The following is a 12,778-nucleotide window of genomic DNA, read 5'->3' as shown; positions in this document are numbered from 1 at the left end:
CAGATAAAAAAAAAAGCCAGGAGCTGTTATTGTATGTATTATTTCTTAAAAACAATAGTTCTCATAGCATGAGTGCTTCAGAAATGAAGATATCTCTCTAAAAATGGCTGAGGAGGGACCTTGAACAGAACCCGATATCACAGAACATGATATAACTCAACATTTACACTGTCCAATCAGAAATCGAACCGATCAGCACTGTAATATTTCCCTTCGTCAGTTACATCGAGAGAGGTTAAGAGGTACAGACTAACTTGTGTACACAACTCTGACATTCTGCCATTTCAATGCATTATTCAAGACAATAATGCCAATGTATACATTCAGAGTGCTTGTTTAGCTTTCGGCAAATTTCAGCGGTATGTAGATGAGTTTTATGGATCAATATTTGGTTTGTATCATTACCGTTTTGCACCCCAGATAAACACTGCATTTATTTGTGTTTATTTTTTATCTCGGATGCAAGAGCTATAACCTGATGAACATTTTCTATATTGCCTCTATATCAGGAGCTGCATTTTTAATTAAGGACTGTCACATAATGGTCGAATGATTTCGGTATGTTTAATTAATCTGAATCCAAAATAATACTTAAATACCACTGTTCTAATAATTATTCAAAACAATTCAATTCTGCCAGACGATACGTTGCAGAAGTTGTTTGCCTAAGATGGCGAGAGCCTACCAAGAGTATGACATGGAAGATTACAATTTTTATTGTGGGAATGTAAGCCAAGTGAAGTGTGGATTTTTATTAAAAACTCAAAAAATTGTTTTTCAAATTGTTAAACATAATTGAAGTAAACTAAATGGTAGTGCTATATATTTAAAATGATTTGTTTTGTATGCATAGTTTGCCTATAAGGTAATGAGATACACAGATTTTGCTTTGCTTTTTTTCACCAAATAATCTTACTGTTTATTCATTTATTAAACACATCATTCAATGTGTCCGCAAGTCATCATTTGCAATGTTGCATTAATAACAGTTAATATTTGAGACTTTAAAGAAATGCTGAAGAATGCATCACATTTGACACAGTCAATACTCGATTTTTCCTGCACACACACACACACACACACACACACACACACACTTACACACTCACACACACTTAAAAAACATTCTGCACTATGTACAGTCACAATCTCAAAAACAGAAGAAAGAAAGAAAACAAAAATGTAAACACATCTTTTGTTTCAACATTCAGTCAATGTAAAATTTAAGAACGCAAGTGTTTGTGTATGCATTAGCACACACACACATAAACACACACACACACACACACACACACACACACACACCCGAGCACGGACAAACATTGTAATACTGAAAGACATTGCTTTGTACATTCCAAGTAGAAAACATGTAGTAATATGTTTGTATAATTATCTGTACAAAACCCCCTCTCGTTCTCATCGTTAATATTCAGAATCTCTAGGCATGATCCAGATATGAGTAACCGTGGAGATACCACATTACGGTTCTGCCCCTGAGAGCAGTATAAATGTCGAAACTGTTCCCATCCAAAAACATCTTGAATGGCATGCATATAGCAGGCAGGCCTCAGCCGGCAAAAATGCAAAACAATGACTCCTAAGATCAATCCTGCCCAGTGGTGATGCTCATAGGCAAGCATTACCATCATTCTGGCTGATTCCGTTTTTTTTTCAAAACCGTTTGTACATGTGTGTTAAAATGCGTGCTGAATATATAATGTGCATAAAAAAGGGACCCAATGAAGAATATTGGATGATGAAAGCAGGATACACAACTGTCCAGTAAAACAATGACAATAGGGACAACAAAAGGACAATTTTCACATAAAAATAGAGTAGCTCTCATTGATAGTCTGCATGGTCTGAATTGGATGCATATTGCTGTGGGTCTTCAATCATGACTGATGCAATCTTTTCAGTTCTAGCAAAGACATGATACTAGATGCATGCAGGTAGCAAGAACAGAAAGGCAAAATGTTTGGATTGGATCGTTCTACTAGAAGTAGATTTGCAGAACTGCAGGTTTGGCTCTTTTGCGTACTAAATTAAGCGAAACCGGTAAAGGCCACAGCTGTGTCTTAATTTCATCCATAGAAAGTAAACTTGTGGAAGTGAGCCAGACTGTTTTGTTATTGTTGTTGTTGTTGTTGTTTTTCTTTTTTATTGCACTGAAAGTCCATTGCTGATAACAAACGCCATTCGCATCCCTTAATTGTACAGACGGGATTTCGAAATATTAATATAATGCAACAGACACCTGAAACTCAGTCTCCCTGAGCCTTCAGAGCTCGTATAGGCTTTCCCCAAATCAAGTTATTAGATTAATAACAACAATATTTGTTTTAAAAAACTGTCTGCTGTATTTAAATACATTTGGCACATTCTGTTGAAAAACAACAACAATAACGCAGAAACATTAAATAATTAACAATCATTAAAAAAAAGACTGCAAAACATTAAGCAAATGAAAGTGCACTTTTATCTGACAACTCACTGACAAACCAATATACAAGAAAAATAACAAAAAATAACTGAAAAGCCTAAAATCTCAAGAGATTGCTCTGGTCCCCGGAGCTGAGAGTCGAATCCTTATGAAGTGCTCTTTCTGTCGATTGACCTGACTGCTTCAACCATCATCTTTACCGCCTTCTCCTTCCATGCAACACTAGTCCACTTATTCCCCACTCGTTTGACCTAAAACAATAGTGGCTACAGAAACATGCCACTGTGATCAATGAAAACTGTAGCAAATGGATGGGTAATGTGAGAGGGAGAGAGTTTAAGAGTCAAGTGTATTTAAGAGGAGAAAGAAATCGTCACTTTTCTTTTCTCCTCGCAGTCTTATTCGCGAGTCCATCTCATGCACAAGTGGTGACGGTCATGATATTGGCACTGCTGGGTCCCGCGCTCCCACAGGAACTGGGAGGAGAAGTGTGGCTCCCCCCGGCCCCAGCGCTACTCCCCTTGTCCGTGGGTTTCTTGTCCTTCTGTTTCAGGTGCACCTTGGCGTGCCTCTTCCGCTCGTCGCTCCGCGCAAACTTGCGTCCGCAGAACTCGCAGGAGAAGGGCTTCTCGCCGGTGTGTGTGCGGATGTGTGTCGTCAGATGGTCGCTGCGACTGAAGGATCGCATGCAGATGCGGCACTGGAAGGGTTTGTGTCCCGTGTGGATGCGCAGGTGGCGCGTCAACTCATCGGATCTGGAAAAGCGGCGGTCGCAGTTTTCCGCCGGACAGGCGTGCGGGCGCTCGTGGACGGGCGTTTTGCTCGGCCGGTTGGGGTACTTTCTTGGTCGAATTGGTTTGAGAGCCAGAGTCTGAGAGGGTTGATGGTGTTGGGAAATGTGCTGTTGCCCACCCAGAAAGCTGGGATGGATCTGTTGCTTATCCTTAAAGGCTCGAATGGTCTCGAGGGGAGTTATGGGAGGGGGGTTCACTCGTATAGGGTCCATGGTTTGGAAGGGTTTATGCTCCATCACCCCTACGTCTCCCTGGTGATGGAAGAGGTTGTAGTCTGGGATCATGGAAAAGAGACTTCCGTCCATGCCCGGTTTGGAGGTGGTGTGGTAGTCGGAGCTCGGGTAGGGTAAAGACGAGGATGTGGCGGGGCTGTGGTGGAACGACACCTGTTCTGGGTATATCTCTCCGCAGGTGGAGTAGGCAGGGAGGGGTGGCGCATAAACCTGATCCATGTCTGACGACTGGCCGCCCATGCTGCCGCCCGACGAAGACGTCTGGGTAGTGATGTTCCCAGGTGACGGTGACACCCCCAGGATACCCGCACTCACCAGACTGATGATGTTGTTGTCGGGACACCAACCCGAGCCTCCGATGCTGCCTGATGGAGGGGTGTCGAACGCAAACTTGCCCAGGTAGGTGACGGTTTGTCCGCTTCGACCAGACTGGAAACTCCCGGAGCCGTACTGAATTTCTCCGCTGCCCTTCTCGCCGCCCATCCCCAAGTCCATTATATTATCTGTGGGTCAGAATGGACATGTCAATTCAGATTGCCACCAAAGAGTGCTCAAAGGATTTATGCATGGGGAAGTGACTAGTGGAAAAGTTCTAGAAGTCTCTAGGAGAATATATATATATACTAATAGACTAACTACTGACTTAACTTTCTCCTGCTCGTTTTATAACTTTATTCTTAAGTTGGTCTCAAAAACAACATCTTGGCATGCCTCTGTTAATCGCCTGTTCCAAACAAAAAGAGAAGAGAGTGAAGCACATCAGTCCAAATGAAGGCGTGGATATTGATCTTTGACAAAATCAGAAGTGCAAAGCGATTCAAGACTCCAGTGAATATCTCTCACCTTCCTCGCCAACTTATTGTCGTTCTATCACGAAATCTAAACAGCTGTGCATCAATTGTAGGACTGGAACTTATTTGGCTTCTCTGTACACAGCAAGATGTCACGACTGACATCACTGTTACTCTTATATTCTCTCTCTCTCTCTCTCTCTCTCTCTCTCTCCCACACCTTTTCAGAGAGATGTCTCTTGACACTTGACGGCTGTTCTAAAATGTACCAAACAAGGGTCTGCTGTATTGTAGTCACTTCAATCACTTCTAATACGTCTGACAAAAGTATGTTGTTGAATACAATACAGTGCTGACAATTAAATATTTTTTTATGATGGCTCAGTAAGTTTAGTCTTGTATGTGCACTTACAGCAATCGCAGTGTGTACACCAAATTGTGGCTTACGGTAGAAACAAACAGAATGAAAATTACAGATGGTCCTCGCATCTGTTCAACACACATAGGGTACATGTGTGAAGAGATGCTGTGCTGTGTCTGACGGAAAAGAGTCATTCAGGCAAAAATCAGAGAGAAAGGGAGAAGGGAGAAGTAAAAAAAAAAACAGGAAAGACTGTGTGGGGATGCATTTCACACACTTGTTGGGGATCTTTTACAGGGGCGTTTGATAGGACACTTTGTAAGAACATGAAGGGTTTGTCACCTTGACACATTGTGATAAACAGAGATATCAATAAAGTGTGCTTACAAAAAGTTGCCATGGAGTCTCAAAATCTATATAAAAGAGTAAATATATAAAATCTACACAAATAAATAAATCATTTATAGGCTAAATCACAATAGTGGTTAAGCCGATAACTTTTTCTTTCTGAATTTTATATTTTATTTTGCATTTTGATTGAGATGAACTAGTGATTTTAAAAATAAACTTTACTTAAGAAATGAAAGATAGTCTACATGTTTTGAGAAAATTTTCTCAAAATAATCTTTTTTTCTCTCTTTTTTTTAAGAACTCACGCATTTGCTGAGGACTAGCTTTCAGCCGGAAGTTCACATTCATATTTCGAATTCATTTTGATATTTTAATAAACGAAACGAGGTCAATACTCTCCCGCAAGTGTGGGAAGCATCGCCTCTTTTGACCTGCAGAGTGAAAACCACATCAAGAGCTCTATGAAACTCCATCAGAAGACGAATGATCTTATCCTTTCACTCTCAATAATAACCTCGATATTTCACAACTTCTTGTCAGATGATTTAATGTAGCAAATTATTAAGGTTTAAGAGGGCTAATGACGTTAGGATACTCCAATAGGAAAAAAAAAACTGACCTTAATATTCCCACGTATTTAGATTTGTTTCCTGTATTTTTATTATTTCTCTATATTTTTTTTTTGCAGTAACTATTAAAGCTTTTAGTTTAAATATTTTTGATAGTTCAAAAGGTAAAATCAGCGACAATAAGAAAAACCATACGGCTATAGAGAAAAATTCTAACAATTCGATGAGCTGACTGGAAGGAATTCCTCATATTCTGGAACCATTATCTTTATCAATTGTCCGCTTTAATTTATATTTTTATTGTTCACTGGACTCTAGTCAAAAATACTGTTCCAGAAAAATGTATAAAGACTTTTTGTTTTATGTGCGGAGAAATGATTTTGTGAAGAACACACAAAAAAATGAAGAACACACATTTCAAAGGTGCTCGAATAAAGTGAAAAGGACACAAAGAACAAGCGTGCATGTGAATTTCAGGCAACAAACCCTCCAGTGCCTGAATATATTTTAATTTAGAGATTTTCTATTTCACGTGTTGTGGCCCGAGCTTTTTTAAGACCAAGAGCGCGCTTCTAAACGCCCACCTGCGCGTGCGGAGGGTCAAAAACAGGGTCAATACTGTATAAAGCACTGACTAATCAAAAACCTTTATATAATATAATAACTAAATATAATATTTAGAACAGAATAGATTATAAGACTGGTGCAATAGCCTACTACGGGGACAAACCGACATTAAGAGTTTTTTTTACGGAATTAAAGCGCACAGTGAAAAACGAAACGGCTTTTGACATTATTTGATATGATTAAAATATATGAAATATACATTTCACGACTGTGCATGTATTGGCAGTGAATAACGAAGGCTTTCCGCGTGTACCGTGACGCGTGGGCTAGAAATGTTATCTATTACCTGATATTACCTGTCCACACTCATATCACGTGACTGTAACATTTTAACTTGGCTGCTTTCACACACCTTCTTTATAGAATAGAATTTGGCGACAAATTAAACGAAATGTTATCGCAGAATTCCATTGAGAAAATGCGCGTCTATGGCTGTGTGTAAATTACAGTGCTCATTCTAATGTTAGGCTATGGCATAAATACATTTGATTTTAATAAGAATATCAATATGTAATAGCCAACTCATAAAATAATTAACCTACATACACATGCCGTTTATTATTATTATTTCGGTAGCCAAATGCACTACAAAATAAAGTCTGATCAATCCGAACATTTGAAAATCTGTATGAAAGGAGTAGGATATAACGTAATTCTGAACACATTTTTTTTCTTCAAAATATATAGTCTCAAATAGCAACTGTTGCAGAATCAGGAGTTCTGCTACTAAAGTAACTCGTATACCAGGCGCGCGTTAACAGGTGCTGCGGGGCCGCGCAGCTCGCGTTCAGCGGACTTCAACACAACCGATCCCGCACGGATTAACTCGAACCAGCCAACACAACAGGTTACAAACTCCAAGAACAGCTCACTGAGGAGAAGTGATTCAAAACTTTTTGCCCTTACCTGTATTCATCTGCGAGTAGTGCGAAATGGAGTCCGGGTTTGTGAAAATGTTCATAGAAGTGGGAATGTCTTCTTCTGGATAGAGACTGTCAGGTATGGTGTTGATTAAACTGCTCATGGTAATAGGGATCTTGTCCGCTAGTTTACCTGTCATAGCAGTTCTTCAGTCTGTCATTAATGAGCACGCACAGGTGTTCCGTCCCGATCAATCTCAAGTCTTCTGAAATCTCTCGAAAAGCGTCAGAAAGAGATCTCAATCCCTTTGAAATTGTATCCAAGCGCGCGACGAGCACCGCGCAATGTCTCTTCACGAGGTTTTGTGAATGATTTCTGTGAAGTGTTATTTTCTCAGGAGCAGTAGATGTTGAGATGTTGTTGGTTGTGGTGATTGCACAAGTGTAGACCTGCTCACTCTATTGCGAGCACAGGGAACTCCAACGCTTTCTTGTTCAACAGGGGGACGGAACAACCGCGTGACGTAGATGACCATATATGGACACACAAAGCTAGACGGCCGCTCCACGTCACATGGAAGCTCCTCATAGTGGAACATTACAGTCGGTAGCAGAAGATAAGTGTTCGGTGGAGCAGTGAAGGGACATTTTTATCGGGTTAGGTGACAATTGGACCCGACGAAGAGTAAAACTGGTTTAAAGACATATTTTGAACATGGATTTCGCTGTATCTGTGAGAACGCGTGACTGCATAAACCGGGAAACTTTTAAACTACAAGACACCACAGAAGACGCACCTGAAGCTGCATTTACACCACGGAAAAGTGCATTTACGTAAATTTTTCATGCAAAAGCCGAATAAATACATTTACAAACGATGTTATGAGATGATTAATTTTAAATATAAAATTATAAAACGGCGATGATTTATAAAAAATATGTAAAAAATAATATAGGCTGCTGTCTTAAAAGTTTTAAGTCTGCATTGATGCTGCCTCATTTGCACAAAAGCACAGCAGCATCAGTGCCGAACACTGTAAAAAAAAGTGTCTGCTTTAAATGTTTAAGTACAATAAACTTCAAGTCATTTCAACTTATTTTACATTAAACTGAAATCATGTATAGGACCTAACTAATGAAAAAAAGTTGAAAATGTCTTCACTTATTTTGATGAATTAAATAAATGTAAAAACCTATGTTGTCATAACTTATTGATCATTTATTTTTTTACATTTTAATCACTTAGCAATTCAACTGTGTTAAGATGCCGTGTAAGAGCATTTTATTAAAGTATCCTGTATAAGGGTCTTAATTAACATAGCTTAATTATAATAATATATTATTTAAAATCACTGAATCAAGGTTACACCAACATATTCTCTTTTTACAATGCAATATGGATGGAGTAAAAGAAATAAAGTCTAGCCAGGTCTTGAAACTCATAGCATGTAAGATTACACAATATAGCCTTGTATCTTGATTACAAATGATTACAAACGATAGGCTATTCCAAGGCAGTTTACTATAGCCTATATATATGGTCAGAGTGGGCTGTCAGACTGTCCATATAAAGGTCATATATCCGTGAGAATAGATTATCATTGCGTGATCAATAGAGACTGTTGTTTGTGCTCAATAGTTTATGTTGCGAGATAAATAAAACTCAAAGCCCAAATTAATCATTTGTAAACGTCAACTAAAGTGATTTAAGCAACTGACTTCAACAGATGCTCAAGACCAGAAAGAAGCAACAGTGACTGAGTCTGGGTTCTACAAAGACTTCAACTGCCAGAGAGTTAATCGCGTGTAAATACTGCAGGCGCGCGGCAAATCTGTAGGCTTGGCTTTGGCCTCGAGCGCCAAGTTCGCCACTGAAGTGGAAACTCCAAATAAGGGCTTGATCCGGCCACGCCCATCGCTGTCTCTATATGGTGCGCAAGGTTCCGGTTTAGAGCTGCAAAGTGGAAAAGCGATCGGAACCCGCAGCCATTAAAGGAACCGCAGAGGGCAAAACGTCATGGGTCGTGTTTCACCAAATTAGAAACCTGGGAGAATATATCTTATCTGCAACTTTTAGAAGTAATAAAAAACTGTCCCTTGTTGCAAATGGTTGACTTTGTTTAGGGAGAATAACACTGAAGGGGAAACACAGATCTTGCAGCCGGTGGATCACACAAGATTTATACGACCCCCTGAAACAGAACATTTTTCATATAAACATGTTACAAATATTTATACAATATTATTTGACATAAGTACACTTTAAATTAAACAAGCAGTTTGATAGACATGCAATGATTAAAATGTATAATAATATTAATATTTACAAATATCACTGAAAAACAACAACTTTGCTATACATAGAACAAAATAAGAAGACATACTTGTCTGTGTGTAATCCAATTAGGAAGGCAGGGTGGCCCATGAGATTTCCCACGTGTCCAACTAAAATTCCTCGCTCCTCATCCTCAAGCCAGTCACAGGCACAGCGCTCCTATTACCCACCGAGAGTAGAAATCCAGGCTGCCATGCATGCGCTGAAATGCTCAGAAGATGCTGATGCAATAGACAGAGTGATGAGGTAACAATTTGTACCCGAGACCCGGTTGACATGTGTATGTTGGCCTCGATCCCTGATAAATTATGTACCAAAAATATGTTCAAAATAATAACATACCCCCCAATCCAAGTGCCAGACCTGATTCAGACTTATGTACAGTTGCATCGCAGTTATACACATACATTTTGAACAGTATATCCATAGTTTTATCATTTAAAACCAAAGTTTGTTTGTGTTATTTTATATGAAATAAATGCAATTTGATATTTTGTTATGGAAGACATTTATACCTTTTTAACCATGACTTAAAGGGATAGTTCACCCAAAAAATTTAAATTCTGTCATCACTTACTCAAGTCAATGTGGTCGGTCAACTGTTTGGTTACCGACATTCTTCAAAATATCTTCCTTTGTGTTCAGCAGAAGAAAGAAACTACAGGTTTGGAAAAACTTGAGGGCGAGTAAATGATGACAGAGATCTTCATTTTTGGGTGAACTATCCCTTTAAGTGTCCATTTACTTTTCGAGGCATATGCATACATACACATAAAGACAATTCATTGGGCGCATTCATCCAATGAACAACTCCCTCAATTAACCTGATCGCATCCCCAGTAATCCCCAACAAGCACACGGCTGCCAAATCAACAACACTCCATTCTGAACTCTGGAATTATCCGTCTTGGCGTTGGATACATAAACAGTGTAGTAGTATTAGCTGACAGATATGGCCTAATGAAGTAGAAATAGAGTGTGTGGGAGGGGGGTCTGAATCATGCTGTGTGTTCTGGGGGCCACAATAAATAAACAGAGACTGAACCACACTTGAGGGGGACTCCAAAGGCTAAGCTCTTCTCAATTGGTGAGATGCAACGTGTGTGTAGGTGAGCTGCTAAAATGACGCTGTGAATCTGTCAGTAGGAGATTCTAAGGGGATCTCCCCTCAACTCCTACTTTATATCCTAGACATGAATATGATCTGATCTAATCAGGATGGGAATGTGTTAAGAATGAGCCAAGACTGTTGGCACTGCTACAGGCCGTCTCTTAGGCCCTGTTTACTCTGGTTTTAGATGTGTTTTGGTCGGTCGGATCACAAGTAGACGAGGGAGACACATTCCCGTTACACCTGGTGTTTTAATCCGTCTCTTCTGTCCACTTTCAAACACTTCTGTCCTGATTTCTTCGAGGGGAGGGTCTATGTGTGGGTAAATGTATGTGTTTTTTAAGATCTTGATCCGAACAACCAAAAACATCTTAATACCAGGTGTACACAGGGCCTAATGTACGCTTAGGATAAAATATAATAAAAATTAATGTTGTCACGTTAAATCAAATGGCTATGAATTGATACTCTTGAAAGATGTCTTTTTCTGTAGGCTACTAAAATTAAGTCTCTATTCATGAGCACTGTGGGGCGGTTTCCCGGACAGAGATTAAGCCCAGTCCTAGACTAAAATGGCCCTTTAAACCAGATCAACAGAAGTCTGCTTTCTCTGTCATGGCTTTAAATAGACCTAGATTTAGTTTAGTCCAGAGTTTAATAAGCTACTTTCCTGGAGGAAGACTATACAGCTACTCCAGGACTAAATTGAGGCTTAAATGAAACCTACTTTACCAGGAGGACACACACACACACACACACACACACACACACACACACACACACACACACACACACACACACACACACACACACACACACACACACACACACACACACACACACACACACACACACACACACACACTAATATGTAATTTAAACATTTAATTTTGTTTTAACACCATTGTATGAGGTTTCCTGTTCAAAATGTTTTCATTTTGAAACATGTTTCAATCTAGTAACCCAGTCATACAGGACATTCACTTCCCATCATGCTTTGCACAGGGCTGAAATGTAAATTTTAAAATCAAGTGATATTTTATGATTTTTTTTTAGCAATATGAGAAAACGGAGAGACTTGTTAATGTTTAATGTTCTATTATTATGTTGGTATTTAAAAGTTTCTGCTATGTTAGTATTTTTGGGGGTTACATTGTGGTGAAGTGTTGAGCCTGTGTTTGGACCGAGGACCTGCTACCCAGAATTCTTTTCGTATTAATAACAAAGCAAACACTAGTACTCCAGTTGAAACTAGTATTGTTTCTAGACTGCCAACACCACATGTATAAAGAAATCTTATAGTAAGTTTATGTAAATCACAGGAATAAACAATAATTATAGAGTTATTTGAATAATTCATGTTAAATGAAAACCATTCATTGGTAATGAACACCATTGATTCTAGTTGTACATGGTTGATTTTATATATATATATATATATATATATATATATATATATATATATATATATATATATATATATATATATATATATATATAGTATATAATCATTACAAACAGATTTCCCAGCATTTATTTCTTTTAGATTATTTAGCTTGCTTAAAAATAATTTTCTCTTGTTAGTAAATGTTTTTTGATTGCAGTCTTTTTCTGATGCCATTGTTTTCCTTGGAATTGCTTCTCAGTTCCATGCAATTTTAAGCTTTTCTTGGTTCATTCCATGTTTTATAGGCAACCTCTGTCATGCTAATTCAGAATAGCACAGTTGGTTTTAATTTAATCTGATTTATTTTAGTTCAGGACTCCATTGTCCAGGTGTAACTTAATCTGTGTTACAGAAAGCCATTTTTTAAGACACGATTAACTATTCTAGATTAAGGCCTACTCCAGGCTTAATTTGAATCCTGTCCGGGAAACCGGCCCTGTGTGTCTATCACCATATTACTGTTTCATGTAACACTTTCTGATCTGATTTTTGCAGCATCTGTTTGTAAGTTTAATTTAGTAAATGAGAACCCTGTCATTCATACCAAATGAGGAAATACACACATTCTTCAAGTGGCCTGGTGGCAGCAAGTACTGAAAAAGAGAATGGAGACTTAGTAATTTGAATATCACTTTTTATAGACCAAAATAGAGGAAGTAAACAGTTTATTTCCACTGACTGAACCCATGACGTGTACCAGCTCGAGTGTAGACCAATGCTGAGACTGTCCGTGTTCATTCAGCAGTGCAGAACAAAAATGTGCAAAACAAACAATGATTTTCATACAGCTAAAACTTGGAAACATAACCATAACCCAGCATTTATCAACCATGTTAGGCCCCCCATTGTCTACAGT

At 38.7% G+C, this 12,778-nt stretch overlaps 1 protein-coding gene across 1 annotated transcript; it reads right to left on the bottom strand.

The window, feature by feature from the left end:
- Nucleotides 1-893: 893 nt before the first annotated feature.
- egr3 (early growth response 3) lies at nucleotides 894-7,694 on the bottom strand. The gene is made up of 2 exons (XM_077223708.1): nucleotides 7,076-7,694; nucleotides 894-3,973 (listed from the first exon to the last, which is right to left on the bottom strand). Exons 1-2 carry the CDS (start codon nucleotides 7,227-7,229, stop codon nucleotides 2,859-2,861), a joined length of 1,269 nt encoding a protein of 422 aa, XP_077079823.1. The 5' UTR covers nucleotides 7,230-7,694; the 3' UTR covers nucleotides 894-2,858.
- Between the last annotated feature and the right edge of the window lie 5,084 nt (nucleotides 7,695-12,778).

The sequence above is a fragment of the Siphateles boraxobius genome, unplaced genomic scaffold (assembly GCF_051911475.1).
Source record: "Siphateles boraxobius isolate OS27281-9 unplaced genomic scaffold, OSU_SipBor_1 9, whole genome shotgun sequence".
NCBI classification, from domain to species: Eukaryota; Metazoa; Chordata; class Actinopteri; order Cypriniformes; family Leuciscidae; genus Siphateles; species Siphateles boraxobius.
The sequence above is the reverse complement of the archived record's forward strand: the minus strand, read 5'-3'. Positions and strand labels throughout refer to the sequence as shown.